The sequence below is a fragment of the Nicotiana attenuata genome, chromosome 2 (assembly GCF_001879085.1).
Source record: "Nicotiana attenuata strain UT chromosome 2, NIATTr2, whole genome shotgun sequence".
Lineage (NCBI taxonomy): Eukaryota > Viridiplantae > Streptophyta > Magnoliopsida > Solanales > Solanaceae > Nicotiana > Nicotiana attenuata.
In genome coordinates this window covers 51,204,219-51,227,094 of record NC_031990.1, presented here as the reverse complement: position 1 = coordinate 51,227,094, position 22,876 = coordinate 51,204,219, and the positions used below count along the sequence as shown (strand labels likewise).

Below are 22,876 nucleotides of genomic sequence, written 5' to 3'. Positions count from 1 at the left end.
GGACCTTAAAGAGTTTAAAAAAATGGCTTTTTCCAATTAGATATTTATGAGTGATTGGTAGATGTATTTTGAGGAGTGAAAACCTCGTAGAATAAATGAGAGGATGATAAATAATGGTTAGAGGTGTGGGTGGTCTTGGTCGTCAAATTATACCATGAGGAATGAGAAGCAAAAAACATAAAAATCTCGTGAGGAGAGGAGAAAAAGTGAACATCGACAATTTGAAATAACTTATAAAATTCATATGTGGGGTACATCTAAATTGCAAGTATTAGGGTATGAAAAATTAATTTGAAAACTATAGTGATGCAACTCGATCTATGGTGACTCGAGAAATAGCTAGGTTGTTCATTATTGTCATGTCAAATTGAAGTCATGTCTCATGCATGCACTCAAAATTTGGTAAATTGAACTTCTTGTTAGTTAAAAAGCTAAACTTCAAAATAATCGCTGAATAAAGACCTTCCTAATCTAAATAATACTTAACATGGTCATAATTTCTCATATAGTATTTAACTAACACAATTTATATTTTTATTCATATGCAGTAAATTACGGTTATCAAGTACAATGGAGAACAATGAAAATACCAGGTTAAGTAAAAATGGTAGCAATAAGAGTTATGTTTATGCAAATAATATGATTGTTTGCAACATTCAATGAATTTTACGATGTTATGAAGACGTTGGGACTTATCAAAAGTATTAATCTATTTACAAAGAATACCCAATCAAGGAAAATATCAGTGTCTGGTATAAGTGTTAAACCAATAGAAAAATTAACAACAATCAAGTTCTCAAGAATGCCATTATAAAATGCCATTATAATATTGGAGAAATGAATGTATAGTTCACCTCCCAGGAAAGATTGCAATCATTAGTATAAAGGACAATTAATTGCGCAAGCATGGCTAGTAAAAAATAGGTCGAACACAATGAAACAAAAATAATATAGGTGAAAGATAAAGAGAAAAGAAGAAGATACAGTGTATTATGTGATAAATATGTTAGAGAAAATACTCATAAATAATGTGGGCAAGACGATAATTTTATCCTTATCATTATCGAACTGCTCCCCTAATACTTACCACTTATGAAATATGATAGGGAATTATTGTCATATATAACTTGTTTCTTCTTGTAATACATGTAAAGTATGTTAGGGGAGAGTTCTATAACTTGTCAAGCACTATAAGTGTATGCACTTTATTAATTATATATGTATTATTATTTATGTTATTTCCACTATCCTTTTAGAATATATAATGATTTAAATTTTAGAATGAACTTCGGCTTACGAGTCATTGCCCAAACTAGTGCAACGTTATTTTGATAGTTTACCCAAGCTCGAATGAGTAGTATTCTCTCGAGATTTATAAAAGTATTTAGTAGGAGAGTGCGTGCGTTAACGGTTAAATAAGCTCAAAATAGGGAAGACGATAAGAAAATAAAATAGTTGGAAGTCAATTAAGGTAAGAAAGAGATTATTTGTCAGGGTTGAAGGTGTTTGAGAGATAGGCAGTTGAAATCAAATAGGTCAAGCAAGATAGCTTGAGAAACAAGAATTATCACACGATGAACTTGGCTTGATAGTCGTATGATCACTTGCTAGCACCATCATATGATCACTCGTTAACATCATCCCGATCATATTATAAGACTCTTGTGTTGTACAACAATGTATAAGTTATAAGAATAAAACTAAATGCTATTTTTTTGAATTCTCAAACTCCTCAAACCGCTAGATGCACTCAACTTATGAAAATCGATAATTGCAACTTGGTTAAATATTTCCTACGCAATTTCTAACTTGCACGGGCCCAAGATCTAACCTCGAGCTCAGCTGCTTAGGGTTTCACTTTCGTATTGAATATAATATATACCAACACATATAATTAACACAATTTATGAATGTAAATATAAACCAACAATCAACTTTAGGTTAAGAAAAATAACATCATTAAGTATAGTTATTATAATAGAAATTATTTTAAATTTAAGATAACATATTAAAATCATATAAAAACTAACTTGAAGTAACTTTTGTTATGATATTTCAATATAAACTCTACAATAATTAATAGCCTGTAATAATTTATGTACAAAGTAAGTCGCACAATGATTTATGAAAGACAAAGTTAATATTCAATAAAGAAGTTATATGTGAATAACAAGAATCTCGTCGTGAATGATACTTGAAGAATAAATTAATTTTATTATCAAGAGATGCATATCATAGTATTTATCATTTTATTGATTTTAAAGCCTTCAAATTCCATCCCTTACCCGCAAGCATTTGATATTTTCGAGCAACTTAACCACATTTTGAATAACAAGATAAACAAGATAGACGAATATTAAATAAGATAAAAAAATATAAATTGACTAATTTTACATATTGCATATAATCTTCATGTAGGTGATTGTAATCTCTCGTATGGGTGATAATTATTGATTATGATAATTAGTGCTTGGTTTAAGTCACTTATAGCAAATGTGAACGTATTACTTTTGATTGCCATTTTATTTGCGATAATTGTGTTGACCATTCAACAATTCTTTTTATTATATTTTTTAATTTAATATCTCAAATTATGTGAATAACACAAAATGTAGTTAGCTAACATGGACAAAAAAAGGGTTGACAACTAAAATTTAACGGGCATATCTTTTGTTCTTTGATGCCTTGAAAAAGAAAATACAAGCGTGGAGAATTTTATTATGAACCTTTTATTTCAAATCATGTTTGGAAAAAAAATATGAATTTCATAAGTATTTTAAAGGGAGTAATGGTGTTAACTTAGATATTGAGATTAAAGCGTATTATTAGGTGTGGATATTTTTCTTTCACCCAAAATGTATAACTATGTAAGTAACTAAGGGAATTCACTCAGTATTCATTTGTCTTTATTATGACATTCAAATTTTGAGGAACACAACACATGTCATGTATATTTACTTCTTTTGCAAATGAGGTTTGCGAAATTTAAAACTATTCTAAAAATTTAAAACATTCAAGATTAACTACTTAAGATCAAAGAGCTTTTCTCATTTGATTGACTAATATGTGCATGATAAGAAGAAAATTAACGAGAAGTAATCATAATTCTTATGTTAATTTGATAGCTTTAAACATTTACTACCGTTAGTATTTATGCCTACAAGGGAACTTCATTAAAAACAAGTTATCCATTGTTTAAGATTTTTAATTTTTTTGTTATTTATGTTAATAATAATGATTTATACATGATCAAGATACATTATGGTGAACTACTATATATTGAGTAATATAAACAATTTTTATTTTCCTTATATATATAATTTTTATTTTTCTTAATTAACTACGTCGTATTTCATAAACGAATGCTATTGTATTTCACTAGTATGCCATACATTTTTTTTTTCCAAATTTATATCATAACTTTTATAGAAAAAAAAGGGAATAAAAAGAAATATAATTTTTAGAAGTTGACTGAACAATTCAGTTGATTCTATTAACAAATTTAACTCATTATCAATTGATACTTCTAATCAATTATAATGAATCTATGAGTAAGCGCACAGTACTCTATCATGGCAGACCTCACTTGTGGGAATTCCATTTATTGTTGTTGTTTTAAATAAGAATTTTAGTTGTCTAATTCAAATAACTTTATTTGTTCATTTTAAGACATAACCGAGAACCTCCAAATGAACAATTTCAAGAATTTTTACTTTAAAAAAGAAAAACTATTTTTTTCCTTTTTTATTTTGGTTAAAAAATCATAATCCAAAAAAGCCCCAAATTGTAGAGAGAACAAGTGTGCAGTATGCAGTCACTTTCAAACCAGTAATTTATTTTCTATAAATAACACCTATCATAGATAACAAAAAGATCTATCTACTTTGCTCCTCTAATAATATGTAACTTTCATTCTATAACTATATATAAAAGGTAAGAAAAAATCATGAGAACTACTCAGGAGATATATTTTTAAATTTATATCTAAAACAATAAATAAAGAAACAGGAAAAGTAATAAAAGGCTGCAGAAACAAAAACACTTTCATCAAATGCCTTGCAGAAGAATTGATGGCGGCTATAATGGAAAAATAAAAAGAAATATAGAGAGAGAAAAAGGAAATAACTTTATACGTATCTAGAAAGAGATATAATAATAGTATTATCTTGAATGTACATTTAGATTTAGGAGAGAGAAATAAGAGAAACATATATAAACATGGGATTACAAGCATACTTCAACAGATTCTGTTAATCTCTTTTGAACATCTTCAGAGTCTTTTGAAAGTCTAAAGAGAATGAAGAGAAGTGAGAAAAGTGTGAAGAGAGAGGATGGGGACAAGCGTCCAGGGCTCCACGTGGCATGTTCTAAGTGGAAAAGTGTCTTGGCTCGCTTCCCACAAAGCCCCAGTCAACCCCACCACCCCAAAGAACCCCCCTACCCACCCCCATTCCCCCCTGCCTATGTCAGTGTTGGTGTTGGGTGTGTTTGTGTTGTGTTGCGTTGTGTTGTGTGTTATGATGTGTAACCCCCAAAGTCCTATAACCCCGGTGAATCCGTATTTGGATGCACTCTCTCTCCTCTCTCTAAAACCTCCCTTTCGCTTTCACGCTCTATTTATATCTTTTGTCTGCCTTCTACCGCTTTCTCTCTCTTTTCTCTCGCGCTTGTATTCCCTCATGCCCTAAATTGGGTTACTCCCCCTTTGCCCCTTTTACTTGAGGTTCTTGATTCAGCTCCTTATATATAAAGATTGAATTTTTATGAGTTTTTGATCCATAGAAAAGATTGGTATGTGCTAATCTTTATCTGGGTTGGTCTCATTCTTTATGTGGGGTTGCTTTTTTTGTGTTTTTTTTAATGTAATTTGAGCTGATTCTTGTGTGCTTTTGCTGTTCATTTTGATGTGGGTGTTGCTTGATTGGTGGGAAATGTTATGCGTTTTTAGCTTCAATTTTGCTGTACTTTTGATGTTTGGTGATTTAGAGTGTGTTTTTGCGTTGCTAAGTGAAATGGTTTGAGGGGTTTTGCAAAGAGCTGAATGTCTGTGCCTCTGTGGTGCTTAGGTTATGATCATTTATGGTTCAATTCAGCTGTGCATGCATGTGATGGTTTTTTACTATAGCACATTGATTAAGGGCTTGTTCTGCTGAATTGATAAAGAGGAAAATGTAATCCATATTGCTTTAATTATTCCAAATGGCTTTAGTTAGTCGAGTGACTATGAGCATTTGTATGGCTGGTTTCAACTTGATTCAAAAGTCTATTGAAATAGAAATTAAGGATTCCTTGATAGCAATTATGCTGTTTGCCTTAACTGGTTGAATTTTGACTTAAGTTGTAGTATATTAATTTTTTTTACGTCAATAGCTTTGATATGAATGAAATGCGTAGGTCTCAGTTGGAAGTGAACCACATGGTCTAATTTTCATATCTCATAACCTGTCTTACTTTGGCATAAGCCTTTGTAATCAGATTCTGTTTGAGGGCTTGGTTTAAATCCTTTCCACACATATATATTCAGCAGATCGTCTAATTTTCCGTATCTCGTAACCTGTCTTACTTTGGAATAAGCCTTTGTAATCAGATTGTTTGAGGGCTTGGTTTAAATCCTTTCCACACATATATATATTCAGCAGATCGTCTAATTTCCCGTCTCTCGTAATCTGTCTTACTATGGCATAAGCCTTTGTAATCAGATTCCGTTCGAGGGCTTGGTTTAAATCCTTTCCCGTATATCAATAATCAGCACATGGTCTAATTTCCCGTCTCCCATAACCCGTCTTACTATGGCATTAGCCTTTGTAATCAGATTCTGTTTGAGGCCTTGGTTTTAAATCCTTTCCCCATATACCTATATTTATAGCAGTCAAACTGATTGTCCTGGAAGTTGGTGGTTTCTGAGTAATAGTGACGTAATTGCATTTTAATTATCTAAACTGCCCGTTAACTAAGTTTAATTTCTGATATTCCTTGAATCTTCATTTCTGATCCGTGTTGTGTCTCAACGATGTTGTACTCGCATATCCCGTTAGGTGCATCTTCAGTTTATGAAAGTTTTCAGCTACTTCTCTCTTTTTGTCCTAGTTCGGGAAGTTTCTGAAAGATATGTGTTGCTTTTTGTTATATTAGTCAACATAGTGTATTCATCATATCTGTTAATTTGGATGCAATTTTTTTCTGAACCTGTCCTACTACATTAATAGCGTACCTTACTGCAGACTTAGTCCTGATGTTCATTTTAGATTAGCCAATTATCTACTTTAGGCCGCTAACTTCATTTAAAGGTTAATTGTAGTGATTTTCTAGAAATTATCAGGTCAGTACTTGTCTCTGCAAGGTCAGTCCATGTTTAGTGCTCTCAATGATTTTATTTCTTGTGTTCTTTCCACCATTTAATTTCGAGGGAGCTTTCTTCTTTCTTACACATTAATTAAGATGAGTTTTATGGATATAATTGCAGCATTCTGCTTTGCACCCTCTTTCTTCTTTCGTACACATTAATTATGCCAGGTCTTCACAAGTTAGTACCATGTACGTAGTAAATGATTATTTGCAACTAAAACAGTGTCTGATTTACTTTTTCAGTGAATGAAGTATTTAATCAGTTAACTAAGTTGACATCTATGTGTGCATGTTTTAGAAAGCTTCAGCACAGTATGGTATGTTCATCCTTAAAAAGTGGCTTTCTCCATTTCTTTTATAATTTATAGTGTTAAGAGCGTCGAAGAAGTCCTCTTGAAAGAAAAATAGAAGAAGGGACAAAGTAGAAGCGAGATCAATGTCTAGGGAGCTTTGTTGAAATGTACACTAAAATGTACTAATTCTTTTGCCTATTGGAATAGTCTACTATGTTTTCGGTTCATGCAGTATGCTCAAATCTTCCTTCTTTGCCTTTTTTCCTGAAAGGTGTTCTATTTTTGTTCTTGAGGTTTATGATCTAATGCTCTTAGCAACAAACCTTGCAGGAATATGTGATAACATTTGATGACTGGAGGTCATGATATGAGATGTACAACCCCGCTTGCAATGATGAAAGAAAACGGTTCACTGTCCAGTAAAATGCTTAACGGAGACTGGGTCTTAAAACGCAAGCGTCGGAAACTACCATCTGGACCTGACACATCGAATGGCAAAGAAAAGGCTTCAAAACCCTTGGATTTATCGTCAAGTAACTCATCCAAAAGTCGAGTGAAGAGCGAAATTACTTCAAGTCGTTCTTCTTCTAGCAAGAAGAAAGGAAATGATGGGGTTAGTATGTTCTTTATGATCTACTTAATTTCTTTTTCAATTTATGGTTGCGAAGTACATGGCAAACAAGACTTGAGCTGTAGTTCAGGAAGAAAATTTCCAATGAAACTTACTTCTTGATCAGGAGATCAACATGCTTCTTTAGCTTGCTATTCTTAAAGTTTTTTGTTGTCCTCATCTTTTTGCTCATTCTTTACGAGTATGTTACCTTTAAGCTCTCGCTGTTAGCTTTGCTATCGTCTTTCCAGGACAGTAAGGCCAAAATATATAGTGCTATTTGAGAATTTATTGCCTTGCAGTGTGATTTAAGTATTTTCCAACTGAGCTTTTTATCGCTTTCTATACATTTGCATTTTCGAACTACTTTTGACTCTTGTTTTCTTTTGCTCTCATCCAGTACTATTATGAATGTGTTGTTTGTGATCTTGGTGGAAATTTGCTTTGTTGTGAAAGCTGTCCGCGAACCTACCATCTTCAGTGTCTGGATCCTCCTCTAAAGGTATATTTGGTAGTTACTTTATTTAAAGGCAGATTTACTTTTCTTTTAAATCTTTCATGTATTAATTTGAGTTTTCCTTTTCATTTTATCCCATCCACTTTATTTTTGTTACTGATAAATTTTTGTATGTGTTCAGCGTATACCGACCGGAAAGTGGGAATGTCCTAGTTGTTATGAGAAGAAGGGTCCCCTTGAGCCAGTTAATCACCTAGATACTGTCGCCAAACGAGCAAGAACGAAGGTTACAGGTGGAAAAGCAAAAAGTGAAAATAGATCATCTGAAATCTCCAAGGTATCCCTAATATTTGAAAGCTCCATTCCTGGTAAGAGAAGATCCTCGGCTAGAGAAAAAACACCTTTATCACATCGCAACCCAATGGAGAAGCTGGGTACTTCCCCCAATGATGTTTCTTCTGATATTAAACCAAGTCATCATTCCCAGCATGGTGCTGCGGATGATAAGTCATCGTACGCAGGTGTTGATAATGAAAAGGAGGTGCCTCCTGCTGCAGATACTCCAGCTGAGAAGGAGTTGCCTTCTTCTGATACACCAGTTGAGAAAGAGGTGCCTTCTGCAGATACTCCAGTTGAGAAAGAGGTGCCTTCTGCAGATACTCCATTGGACAAGTCAAGCTCTTCCATGAATGAAGCGACACCCTTTTTGAATTTATCAGATTCAAAGAAAAATGAAAAAGCCTCTGAAAAGAAGCCTGACTTACCTTCTAGTGATAGATCTCCAGGCGATGAACCTGTAGCTGTGTCGGAGGCTGCTTCTCGGAAAGACAGGAAAAGAAAACCTAATTTTTACAACATTAACAGTCAGAGCAAATCTAGGACTGACAAGGGAAAGCGAGCTGCTGATAATTCTAGAAAGTCAGGTTCAAAGTCAAGCAAATTGCAGAAAAAACGTAAGCGTTTTGATCATCAGCCTTCAGTGGCTCCGTCAAAAAGGGACAGGAGAGATATGGTCGAAGTCCAACTTAAAGATGAGGTATAATCCCTCTGTTAAGCGTTCTTTCTCAAATCTGAATAGTTTTTGCTCAATAGACTTCAATTTTTTTAATAAGGTATGATATTTTATTAATGAAGGCATCCAGAAGATGCAGTATTACAGAAACTATGATGCTTGGTTCCTATACTAAACTCAAGGAACCCATGAATTCTGAAAGTTGATTTGCATCAGGTGCTTTACTAAAATAATATCAACTACTCAAATTAATAAGACATCTAACTTTTAGGGATGGAATAGAATTTGAGGTTCCTTCAAGACATCTCAGATTCCATCCCCTCTCTATATACAACTAGGAATGGCTTGCCACATATTTCTTCTTGATTTTGCACCTTCCAACTGCACCAACTGATTGAGGCATCCTTCATGCTAAGTAGCACAATCCACTGTAACCCAAAAATGTTTCGGAACATGTCCCATAGACTTCTGGTGATAATGCAAATTAAGAAAAAGTATCTGACGTCCTCCGCGTTAAAGTTGCTCAAGTGATAGCTATTACATGGATTGAAGCCTCTTCATCAGGTTTTGCTCGATATGTTTTATTGTTGCTTTTTCTATGTCTCGAAACAGGCATGCAATGAGACTATAAAAAGGAAAAGAAAACAGGCATGCAATAATGGGAATGCCCTCGGTCTATCTTATCCTTTTAAGGTAAGATATGAATGCTGAAATATTGTGATAACCTACTTTCAAGAGAGGAGACTGTAGTTATGTATTAAGGCCTTCAACGTTGTGGAGCATGCAGAATTATTACCAAAGAGGGATCGAACCTTAATGTTGACCATCATGTCTAGTTAATTGATAATAGTTAATCTGATAGTATACGTTCTTTGATAGAGATTGCGTTGTTCTGGATCTGCCATCAGTTTGGTAAAGCTCTGAAGGGGATTAGACAGCTATAGGAAGCTGTCTGATTAGGAGCGTGCTCTAAACTTCAAGATATAAGAGTAGATAGTAGAAGTAGGCTTCTTGGAAATTATAGGAAGTGTGCATGATGGCAAGGATGAGTAGAATCACAAGGTTGGAGGTTGTTTTTTGAGGTTCCTTATACTTCCTGTTTACTACTTATTTGCTATTGAGTTGATGCAAGACTGGCAAAAATTTCATGGCAGTATTTCTCTTCGGACCTTTTATGGAAAATTCCTACTTGTATGCAAGATAGGTTTTCTCTTGTAGAGAACCGTTTTTGTGTAGGTTCTCTACTCCTTTTTTTTTGGGGTATTATACGGGGTTTCCATCATCAATAGATTTATTTACTTTATCCCCCAAAAAAAGAGAGAGACATAGTTTTGACTTTTGCTAACTTCTCTTCTCTCTAAGTTAGATGCCTTCTTTTTATAAGATAAGAAATTCCATTAATGAAGTACCAAGGAGGTACTGCAAAACAACAAGCAAAAGTTACAGTACTGCTGATTGCTGGCACTAAGTCATCCTCAGAAGCTGCAAAGAATCAATATACTGGGACACATTTTCGATCATGCTGTTCCTACACTAAAAGTATAAATTTTGAAGATTTCTTTTTTTAACAAAAGATATGTGCTGTCTTAGAGGATCTTTGAGAACCATTCTTTGGTGTTAGGTTCATACTTTTTTTTTAGTATAGGGCTTGTATACGGGGCTTTCCCATCATCAATAGAATTTATTTGCTTTATAAAAAAAGAAAAGAGAAACATAGTTTTGATGGTGTCTTTCTCTCTATGTTAGAGGTCATTTGTGGGATGGGTATTATAGGCAGTGTGGAGTACTACTCTAGGCTTCAGTTCATTTTTGTCACAATTCACTCGTTAACTGGCTAGTAAGGATAATAGTAGTTTCCATAAGGATGTGTGCTTTTTGAGGAGACGAGTCTGATTCTACACCATATTCATGATGTTTCTGTTAAAAACAATTTATTACTTGGGTTAGGAAGACCTTGGATGTGATTTTTATGTTTGGTGCAAAATAAGTAAATGGTTTAGCTCGTAATCAAGATCATAAGATTTGCGGTATAGTTGTCAAATTTGAGAGGGAAGGAATAATGGCCCATTAAGGCATTACTGTTAAGGTATTCAAGGTGGTGAACTTGATAATGGAGTAGATGCTGAACTTGGTAAAAACTCAAAAAGCCCTCCTCAGTACATATTCAATTAACTATCCCATGTACGTTTGCGCGTCACAGCAATAGTTTTCCTCTTTTCAGGATGAACAACTCTATTAAAGGGTTTCTGAACAAGTTAGGTAGTGTGAGGGGCCAAGAAAGTCAAGTGAGGAATGAATTCATTTTTTTGGAGAAAATGTGGGTTCTACTTCCTAAGATGATCGTCCAGATTTTGAATAAATGTTTTCTGGGGATTCAAGCTTGATAGATGGATAATAGGTGAGGTGGTATCGTCTAGTGTTATTCTTCTGGAAGAGAACTCTCACGGCAAAGAAGAGAAATTGATGCGTGGACATTAGCATATACTGTGATGTAGCACTTCTCTTAAATTAGAAAGGCAGAAACGATTTTTCTATAGTGGATAAGCTGGTTTTGGGTTACAAAAATCAAGGTTCTGGGTTACAAAAGTTGGAATTTGTGTGGCTTTTCTAGGGTTTAGTGGAACTATAATGACCCCAAAATAAATTCTCAAAACTTCTTAACTTATTAAAAAAGATGGTTTTTTTAGTGTGGGATGTTTTCAGTTCCAGACTATTTTGCTTTATTTATTTCTTCTACATGTGGGACAATTATTTGCTTATTCTGATGTTGTTTCTATTATGTGTAAATGTGCATGTCCACTTTTGCATGTGATTAAATTCTATTTTGGAAGAAAGAACTTTTTCAAAAAGGGAATAGTAATAACCTGATGGAAGAATTACGGCGTCTCAGTTCCCTGTACTTGTGGGATTATCAGCAGTGGTCCTTGACTTCTTCAATAGGGTACTCCTAGTTCTTGCTTCTTTTTGAGTTTAATGGAGAGTGCTTACCCATAAAAGAATTAAAAAGGCAGAAAAATAAAAAGAAATAGTGGAGCTTCGTAGTTTCTTTTTGGATTCTTTCCTAATAATAACAGTTTTGTTTGAAGGGTGTGGATTAACATGTTTTATGAATTAAAGTAAAAAGCCAGAAAAAAGAAAAGCAAAAAAGAGAAGGAAGGGAAACATGAATTTTCTGATATGTCTATTTTTCTTTTTGCTTTAACTGTTATTATAATATGCAAAACTAACTTCATATTTTTTCTTTTGTTGATTCTTTTTTTCTTTTTTGGCTAATGCAGTTGGTTTCTGAAGAGGCTGCTCAGCCATCAGATATGTCTCGTGAAAAAGGAAAAGTTGCTAGTGAACCATTGATTTATGATAATAATGGTCTCGATCTTCAACAGGTACTAGTTCCAAGCACTGACTTATAGGTTTATTATCAATTATTAATAAGGATCTTCTGCTCCTTTTGTCACTCTTTGATGTAATTATTGGAACTTCCTGCTAAAAGGGCTGGAAAACCGAGATTATTGATGATAAACTGTTTTCCTACTTCTGACGCATGCTTAATTGCAGGTTGATAGGGTTCTGGCGTGTCGAGTGCAAGCTGATAGTAATAGTTGTTCTCATGATATCACCGGAGTAAACGCAAATGACCCTCCATTGGAAGATTCAGCAAGTTTAGCAGATAGAGAGAAAGTAAATGATGGAAAACCCAGCTGTGATGTGCCCGTAGTTGAGGAAAGTATACAGTACTCGGGCAGTGGCTCTCGGGAAATTTTGGACATTACTGATGAAGTAAGGAGCTCAAAGGATGATATCAGAAAGGATAAAATTCAAGTGTACAGAAGATCAGGTAGCAAAGAATGCAAAGAAGGAACTGGCACATTGAAGGAAGACCCTCAAGGTCCAGTATCTGAAGGTGCAATCAACACAAATGAAGAAGACACTGCTGTGAATGCTGATGACCCGGCTAATATGCAGAATACTTCTGGAGAAAGCAATGACTCCACTGAGAAGAACTATAATGGCCGTGCCAACTTGAAGGATAATGTCACATCTGGGATTCATGAAGTCAGAAATGGCAAGGGGATAGATGAAATGATTACTACAGATACCAACTCTTTGAAGGAAAGTAAGGAGACTGTCTTGGGTAAGCTGCCACCCTCTAATGGTGTAAATGTCTTTTATGAGTATCTTGTTAAGTGGGTTGGAAAATCACATATTCATAACTCTTGGGTCCCAGAATCTAAACTGAAAGTTCTGGCAAAAAGAAAACTGGACAACTACAAGGCAAAGTATGGGACAGCAACAATAAATATTTGTGATGAAAGGTGGAAGATGCCTCAGCGGATAATTGCAACTCGACCTGGTACGGCTGGTTCAGCTGAAGTTTTTGTGAGATGGACTGGCCTTCCTTATGATGAATGTACCTGGGAAAAAATAGAGGAACCTGTGATTGCAAAATCATCTCATTTGATTGATCAATTCAATCAGTTTGAATCCCAAGCATTGACTAGAAATGCTACCAAGGATGATGTGGTGAGCAAAAGGAGAGAATTCCATCAGAATGATATAGTCACTCTGACAGAGCAGCCTAAAGAACTGCAAGGAGGCGCATTATTTCCACATCAAATGGAAGCCTTAAATTGGTTGCGCAAGTGCTGGCATAAATCCAAGAATGTTATTCTTGCTGACGAGATGGGGCTTGGGAAGACAGTATCAGCTTCTGCTTTCTTATCATCATTGTATACTGAGTTCAATGCTGCTCTTCCCTCTTTAGTTTTGGTTCCTCTATCCACAATGCCAAACTGGATGGCAGAGTTTCAGTTATGGGCTCCACACCTAAATGTTGTAGAATACCATGGGAGTGCTAAAGCAAGAGCTGTGATTCGCCAATTTGAATGGCATGCAAGTGATCGAAGTAATCTGAGTAAGAAGCCGACGTCGTACAAATTTAATGTTCTTTTGACTACTTATGAAATGGTTCTCGTTGATTCCACTTTTCTGCGTGGGATTCCCTGGGAAGTTCTTGTGGTTGATGAGGGACACCGTCTTAAAAATGCTAGTAGTAAGCTCTTTAGCATGCTCAACACGTTCTCGTTCCAGCATCGAGTGCTATTGACTGGTACTCCTCTTCAGAACAACATTGGCGAGATGTACAACTTATTAAATTTTTTGCAGCCATCTTCATTTCCTTCACTATCGTCATTCGAAGAGAAGTTTAATGATCTTACAACGGCGGAAAAGGTGGAAGAATTGAAGAAGCTTGTTGCTCCGCACATGCTTCGCAGGCTGAAAAAGGATGCTATGCAAAATATTCCTCCTAAAACTGAAAGAATGGTTCCTGTTGAGTTATCTTCTATTCAGGCAGAATATTACCGTGCAATGCTTACAAAGAACTATCAGCTTCTTCGCAACATCGGGAAAGGAGTTGCACAACAATCGATGCTGAATATTGTTATGCAGTTAAGAAAAGTTTGCAACCATCCTTATCTCATACCAGGAACTGAGCCTGAATCTGGATCACTAGAATTTCTTCATGAAATGAGGATAAAGGCTTCTGGAAAGCTGACTCTTCTGCACTCTATGCTCAAAAGTTTGCATAAAGAAGGTCACAGAGTCCTCATATTTTCACAGATGACGAAGCTTCTAGATATTCTGGAGGATTACTTGGTAATTGAGTTTGGGCCAAAAACATATGAGAGAGTTGATGGTTCGGTTGCTGTGGCTGATCGTCAAGCAGCAATAGCGCGGTTTAATCAGGACAAAAGTCGATTTGTATTCTTATTATCAACGCGCTCTTGTGGCCTGGGGATCAATTTGGCTACTGCGGATACTGTTATTATCTACGATTCTGACTTCAATCCACATGCAGATATCCAGGCGATGAATCGGGCTCACCGTATCGGACAGTCAAAGAGACTTCTAGTGTACAGGCTAGTAGTCCGTGCCAGTGTTGAAGAACGGATACTTCAGCTTGCGAAGAAGAAGTTGATGCTTGATCAGCTTTTTGTGAACAAATCAGGATCCCAAAAGGAGGTTGAAGACATCCTCCGATGGGGAACAGAAGAACTTTTCATTGATTCCTCTAGCATGTCAGAAAACGATGCTGTTGGAGATGAAACAGTTCCTGAAGTAGAGCATAAGCGCAGGAGGACTGGTAGCCTGGGTGATGTGTATAAAGATAAGTGCACCAAATGCAGCACTAAGATTGTTTGGGATGAAAATGCCATTTCGAAATTGCTTGACCGTTCAAATCTTCAGTCAGATTCAGCTGATAACAATGAGGCAGATATGGAGAATGATATGCTTGGTTCAGTGAAGGTAACCACAGCTCTTCCACAGTTGTCAAAAAAGCATATTTCTTAAATGATGCCAGACAAGTGAGACTTTTCCAACTCTATTATTCAGAAGTGGAAGATTGAAAATTAGGGCCTGATTTATAGCTCAAACTGTGAGGAAAGATAGTGGGTACCTAAGGACAGTTGGAAATTGTAAACTGAGAATGATTACAATTTAGGGTTTTAGTCATATTTGGCTTATTACTTCCGTTCATCATAGTAACAGCAGTAGGAATTGAACTTATTTGATAAATAAGAATCATGAATTAAAGAGAGTTGAAACAGATTTGCGAAAGTGAAAAAACATAAACGCCACAGCATAATTCTCATGAAATCCATTTGACAAAAGTTTCGACGCAACTGTATCTTACTTAGGGACTTAAAGCCTCCAAGGAAACTAGCTCTTGATTTCCAAAATACGTATTTCAGATATACTTGTAAAATTTTAAATCGTCTATCTAAAGACCCATAACTAGATTTTGTGCTGTTATTGCTGAAAGCTACTAAATGACCAAACTACAGTTGGCGTGTAAAACTTAGCAATGTCAACTTAATCCGAATTATAACTTTTCCAGCCAATCTTAAGTAGAAAAGTTTCTCTGGAAACATCCAGCAGGTAATTTGTCATCTATGAAACAGTCTTTGTGTTCGTTGTGGGTTTTGTAGCTTTCATTTTTTCTGATGTGAAAGAAAACTTAGAGTTTGTGTTCTAACTCCATAAGTTGGCCTTTGGCCTGTTGAGTTGTTTAAAATTTAAATGCTCTTCAGAAGTTTTCTCTGATTCAACCTACTAGGGAAAACATGCTGAATTTATAGAAACTTTAGTTCCCCTTAATTAAATTGTGTTTCAGACTCTTTCTACATTATTTACAAGCGTAAAGTTTCTTCATTTGTTCTGTTTCTCCTGGAAGATTAAGACTGATATAGCACATAAGGTACGATTGATTCTAAGTAACGAGAAATCTATTAAAGTGGGTATATCCTAATTCTAAAAAAAGCAATTAAAGTGGTATATGTTTTAGCTGTATTAATATTAAATATGTTTGTATTTGAATGGGCTACTGTGAATTTTCACTGGATGGATATACATGCTAAAAAAGATGTAGAATCACTTTACTAACTTTAATGTTCTAACAGAGCTCTGCATGGAAATGAAATTTGTTATGTTTCTTATGTATTAGGTTGGATATTTATGGCGACGTGGTTGGTTTTTGGTCTGGTATGGCATGTAATGACTGTCACACATTCCATTTATTATGGTTCTGTATCTTTGTAAAATGAGCTTTTTTTGGCAGTCCATGCCGTGAATTTAAAGCTTTTCTTTTTATTTAACCACTCTCTTGTGCTTGTTAGTATTCTATAGTTACACAGTTATGATTCTCTAGTTGTCTTTAACATGACATGCTATTTACAAAAATATTTATGATTCTATTTGTCTTTAACATGACATGCTATTTACAAAAAAGAATTCTAAGGTATTTCTTTATGCTTTCTGATTCAATAAGGAAGTAATTTTTTTTATGAAGAAATAAGGAAGTAATTTTTGCTGCTTTGGAAATTCTTGTGCTAGTTCTTTGTAACAACAATCATTATAAGATCGTTACAATGTCTTTCTGAATCTTTTCTTGTGCCTGTTGTGTTTTCTTTTGTCTCTTTTGTTAGTCATTGGAATGGAACGAGGAAGGTGCAGAAGAGCAAGTTGGAATAGCTTCACATATGGTGGTGAGTGAAGACACTTGTGTACAAAATGTAGAGAAGAAAGAGGATAACTTGGTTGGTAGCACTGAAGAAAATGAGTGGGACAAGCTTCTAAGAGTGAGGTATTGTTTTTGCTACGTTATTTGTATTTGTTTGATAGTATACTATGCTATATGGACTCAGCTATGCATATCTATTCCATGCGTGTGTGCACAAGTATCAACAATATGTGCAGTTTTTTCTTTATATTGGAGAATCTGCACAAAGTATACCATTGTCACACCCGTTCGGTATGAGTATGTTAAGACAAATAAATGTCTAACATAGTTTATATATGAATTTCTTGAAGGTTGAAAAGGATAATGTTTTGAATTTGTCTTCTATTTATGTGTTTAAGGAATTATCTCGGAAGACCTACAATTTCTTTGAATCCATGCAAACCTAGCATAACATAGGGCACAATGTAAAGAAAAGATCTATATAGGTGGTACTAAGTTGAGATTGCGTCTTAGATCATTTTATTACAATTAGTCTAGGTCCAATATTTGCTAGGAGTCTTTTCATAAGCTTACCCCAACTTCTTGAGATTGAGGCATTGTTGTTGTTATATACTTATACTTGTGTCTTTGCTTTGCATTAAGTAACTATGACAACATGTCTAACCAGTTGTCCAATTAAAAGAACTCATCCTACAGTGAATGGATTTTTAATGAATGCTTCACTTTCTTATGCTAAAGATATTCCTGCAAAAAAAATATTTGATAGTTATATTCTTGCAAAACTGTTTCCGGTGAGCTAGCTCTATTTTCTAGTAATTAATGAAAGGAAGCTCTTTGACTACTTCAATTACTACCTTAGCAGATCAAAAAGAATAATTACAAAGACTTTTCTTGAGGTTGCTCTCTATATTTCTTGTTCACAAAGCTCAGTCCTTGTTACCAAGGCCAATCGCTTCCACCAACTCTTTCAGTTTATCTACTAGCGCTTGATTTTGGGCATTGTTTATAAGGCATGTGATGATAGTGAGCCCCAGATTTGGTTCTCCAGAAACCCTCCATCACAATCTTCTAAATCTGCATAAAATACATTTTCTAGAAAGTTCCTTCAAATTCGTGATGCCATGTAAAACATTTCTGGTTCTTCTCTGGTGCACTTATTACAAGTGATAGTGTACTCCTATTAGAGGAAGCTGGTAAAGGTAGACTGATGACAATCACCCGCCTATCTATGACACTAATGCTCCACATGCTATTGAATGTTATGCTGCTTTTCCTCATTGTAGAAGCACAAAAGGTTGCTTTGTCTTATAGGATCCACTTTGCATGTTCATTGGAAGATATTACAGATTTGAAACAATGGTGGCACAGGCAGTCACAAGACAAGTACAGGATTCAACTCTTGTAGGATTCACTAGTACTGGCTTCCAGTAGACAATGTAGAAGAGAAACCAGTGTGTTTGTATTTGAAACAATGGATGTGTTAGTGGTGTAGCATTGTTGCAACCATGGGTAAAACTTTTACAATCATTTTCTATACCTTCCAGAGGTTGTTTCAAGTTAGTTTTCACTTGTCTTGGAGTCTTTTTCCCTTTCTTTTGGCCGACGATTCTTCTCGGAGAGAGAAATTATGAGCAAAGCACAGAGAGAAGTATTAGAAATTATCCATCTTGGTTTATGTAAATTTTAAACTGCACATGCTTGGAACGGTTTAGAAGCTTGATGTAGTACTGGAAAGCTTTGCTGCGTTCTCAACGCTTGAAAGATAGTAGTGGTGCTTTTATACAGGAAATGGATGTTGGGCTCAAGGAGACGAAAATATTTGGTAATTTGATAAAAATCTTTCAGTAACATGATTGCTGCTTTTGATGGCTGAATCAGTGATTCATGCCCAGGAGTCACTTGATTGATTGGTGAACAAAATGAAGAGTCAAACTTTAGTACTTAAGAATGCAAGTTTCAAAACCATGTTAAATGATTACCTTTGAAGTGGTATACTTTATTGCGGCTTTTGGACACTTTCATCACGTTCTTGTGCTTGTAGATGGGAGAAATATCAGAGTGAGGAGGAAGCAGCTCTTGGTCGAGGCAAGCGTCTAAGGAAATCTGTTTCTTACAGGGAAGCATATGCTTTACACCCCAATGAAACATTAAATGAGGTACTTCCATATTGTAAATTTGTATTTCATGTTTATAGCAGTAAAGTGATAACTTGGGGAATGCAGACTTTTATAATCTGAACCTTTATCTTTTGTTTGGATAAATTATTCAATCCATCCCCTCAAAATTGTTCGGAATCAGTGTCTTCAATCTTTAAAATTTCGACGTCAACTACCAATTACAGTATTGTGATTCCACAAGCATATAGTTTGTTATTTTGAAAAATAATGAATTTAATATGGATGATTGTTCCCTAGGAGGGAGTCGCTCTGTAGTTGTCTCATTAGGACATCGTTTTAGATCACTAATTTTGTCCAATAACTGAAATTACAGAGTGGTGTGGAAGAGGAGCAGGAGCCTGAGCCTGAGCCTGAACCAGAACGAGAATACAGTGCAGCAGGACGCGCATTGAAGGCAAAATAGTGAGTTATTTGGGCTCTTATCAGCATCTAAATGGTTACAGATTTGCTTTACTGTATTGAGATGGTTCTATTTACCATCTTCTTAATATTAAACATTTTCTTTACGACTCTGGGGAAAAAAGTGGCATGCACGATATTGGAATTTCACTTCTTTGTGGCAGCATTATATGAAAAACTTGGCTATATCTGTAAATTATGAACTTTGAAAGATAATATTTATGTGATTGCTTTTGTTGCTTTGGGCAGTGCTAAGCTTCGTGCTAGGCAAAAAGAACGGCTGGCCCGGAGAAATGCAATTGAAGCGTCTGGCCCCATGGAAGGACTGGCTGGACAAGAGTCTCTCTGTCATCTCCTTCCTCCGCAAGCTCATGATGTGAATCCAATAAATGTACCATTGCAAACCCGTGAAGAGAAACATGCATCTATGAACTTGGATAACAATAGCTGTCTTAAATCATCAGAGGCGCAGAAAAACATTGCTGACTCAACCTTAAGGTTGGGAAAGTTGAAACATAAATTGAACGATAGCATAGATGTTCTAGTTAAGACAAGTGGTCATCCTCTTCCAGACATTCCCCAGTCAAGCAATCATGCACAAGAGATGAGCTGCATCAATTCAGTGGCCAACGAGCACCTTTTGCCGGTTCTGGGACTATGTGCTCCTAATGCTCATCAGGCGGAGGCACCACAGAGGAACTTTTCAAAGTCGAACAACCGGCAACACAGGCAAGGATTGGGACTGGAGTTCCCACATATTGCGCCCCGCTCTAAGCTTTCAACTGAAATGGTTGCTAAATGCCAGGAAAGCTTCTCCGGGAGATTCAAATTGCCAGATCTTCCCCTCGATCCTTCACAACAGCCTCCAAAGAGTAGCTTACCTGATTCTTATCTTCCATTCAATCCTGTATGCTCTCTCTCTCTCTCTCTCTCTCTCTCTCTCTCTCTCTCTCTCTCTCTCTCTCTCTCTCTCTCTCTCTCTCTCTCGTTGTGTTTGTGTCTAATGTGTTTTCATGCATATTAAAATGTAAAATAATGCGTGTGTAAATTCCTAATGTTGGCTTTTCTGCAGCATCCTCTATCTGTTATGCCAGAAAGACGTTCTGCTGGTAATGGTGCTACTTTATCTGAAATTCAAGCAAAGACAGGACTGCCCAAATCTTTTGATGAGCCATTTTTACCAAGATACCCATTTCCTGCCATGAACATGCCCCATCCACCCTCTGACTTGTTTCCCAGCTTGTCTTTGGGATCAAGATTTGCAGATGTGAATGAGTCTATCCATGAGCATCCTGTACCGCCGATTTTGCCCAATCTCAAGTTTCCACCTCATGAATCATCTAGGTTTAACCCACAAGAGCAACAGATTCCTCCAGTACTGGGGTTAGGGCAGATGGCATCGTCATCATCATTTCCCGAAAAACATAGGAAGGTTCTTGAAAACATTATGCTGAGAACTGGGTCAGGATCGGGATCAGGATCAGGATCAGGCAACCTACTCAAAAGGAGAAACAAACTGGACATTTGGTCTGAGGATGAACTGGATTATCTCTGGATTGGTGTACGTAGATATGGAAGGGGCAATTGGGATGCCATGCTACGAGATCCAAAGTTAAGATTTTCCAAGTATAAAACTCCTGAAGATTTGTCAATTAGGTGGGAAGAAGAGCAGCTCAAGATCTCGGAGGGGCCACCAGTACCTGCACCTAAACCATCCAAGCCTACCAAAGTGGGAAAATCAAGCTTCTTCTCAGGCATTTCTGACGCAATGATGGCTCGAGCATTGCATGGTTGTAAGCTAAATGAGCAGCTCTTTCCAACACACCTAACAGACATGAAATTGGGATTTGGTGATCTGTCTTCAAGCTTCCCAAATCTGGAACCTCGTGAGCAACTTGGTCTGAATAACAATCAGTTCGCACATCTTCCAACTCCCAGCACTGACAAGTATCGGGTGAACATTCCTCGAGATTTTAATGTGGGACCCTCTGACAGACCAGGGCCATCCTCAGGTTCTCTTATGGAGTCGCCGTTTCTGCTGAATTCGTTGGGCAGCAGTAGCTTGGGTCCTCTTGGTTTGGGTGGCCAGAACAGGTTTGACTTGCAAAAGGAGAATGACATTGGTGCAAGCAGATTTGTTAAATTGCCTAACCTTCTTGACAGGTCATCAAATATCTCACATGATTCACATAACAATGGGGGAGGTGGTGAATCCAGCAATCTTCCATCGCTTCCTGAACTTAATAAAGGTCAGAATGTTTCTCAATCAAAGGGCAAGGAAGTGGCAGAATGTAGTTCACCGAAGAATAAGCTACCACATTGGCTTCGTGAAGCAGTGAATACTCCAGCAAAACCTCCTGAACCGGATTTACCACCAACTGTCTCTGCAATTGCTCAATCAGTTCGCTTGCTATATGGGGAGGAGAAGCCCGCCCTCCCTCCATTTGTCATTCCTTCTCCACCTCCATCTCGACCCAGGGACCCACGGCTGAGCTTGAAAAAGAAAAAGAAGAAGAAACACGGACTGCAAGTGATGAGGCAGTTCCAGAAAGATTTTGCAGGAACTAGTGACGTCCAGGGTAGCTTACATGGTGAGGGTATCGCTGGAATGAGTGGTCAACAAGATCCATCATTCCCTTTGCTTTCTAGAATGATGGCCAGAACTTCAGGACTCCCTTCGGTTGAAGCTAACCTTAATATGCCTCCTCTAAGTCTATATGCCAACCCTTCAACTAGTTCAGTTAATACATTTCACCTAAAAAAGACGAGTGCTGGATTGTCTCCCTCACCCGAAGTGCTTCAATTGGTTGCATCCTGTGTTGCACCAGGTCCACCTATTGCTACTAGTTCATGTTTACTTGAAAATATGGTCCTTCGCCCTAAATCTGTTGATAAGGTTGCATCGTCTGACACCCAAGATTCACTAGGAAAGCAGAAAACAAATCAGGTCTCAGCTCCTAGTACATGGGGTCCAATTCAGGCAGAGAAAGAAGTTGAAACTGATAGTGGGGATTCTAGCAAAACTCAGTCAGATCCTGCTCGGGCTGGACAGGTGGACGTAGAGGAAATATCATCTGAAGGGACAGTCTCGGATCATCGGACAGATGACTGTGAACCATAGCTCTTTCCTATGGGGAGTTAATTGTACTCATCTCTTGCCGTGTAACTGAAAGTCTCTAAGCCTCCATTATTCTCAGTTTTTGTAGGGCAGGATGCAGTTAAAGTAGCAAATACAGTACAGGTTAGACCAATTATTATGTAAAGCTTGTGTAAGAGAAAAGAGAAAATGTAGAAGTTAGCATATAATGTTGTCGTCGTTCTTAGAGTCGCAAGGTTTTGACCTTGTAAGACTTATTTACCCTAGGGTGCTGGATTCAGCATTTGATTTAGGACTTCCCAAGTGTCAAAGTGAGGCTCATGTTAGCAAATTTTGCTTGTATGTATTTTATGCAAAGTGGTGTCTGGAACATACAATTCTCCTATTTTTATCACTGTTGATTTAGTGTCACGACCCAAAATCTGCTAGTCGTGATGACACCTAGCTCAACCCGCTAGGTAAGCCA

General features: G+C 36.5%; 1 protein-coding gene across 2 annotated transcripts; it reads left to right on the top strand.

Moving 5' to 3' along the window:
* LOC109209772 (protein CHROMATIN REMODELING 4) lies at window positions 4,494-22,815 on the top strand. 2 transcript variants are annotated; one of them, XM_019373107.1, is made up of 11 exons: window positions 4,494-4,791; window positions 6,969-7,251; window positions 7,649-7,750; window positions 7,887-8,741; window positions 11,996-12,100; window positions 12,273-15,023; window positions 16,703-16,860; window positions 18,779-18,893; window positions 19,228-19,316; window positions 19,563-20,220; window positions 20,386-22,815. In XM_019373107.1, exons 2-11 carry the CDS (start codon window positions 6,988-6,990, stop codon window positions 22,432-22,434), a joined length of 7,146 nt encoding a protein of 2,381 aa, XP_019228652.1. In that variant the 5' UTR covers window positions 4,494-4,791; window positions 6,969-6,987; the 3' UTR covers window positions 22,435-22,815. The 2 variants fall into 2 exon arrangements, with proteins under 2 accessions (XP_019228652.1, XP_019228657.1); XM_019373112.1 differs by lacking the exon at window positions 4,494-4,791 and adding an exon at window positions 4,833-6,817.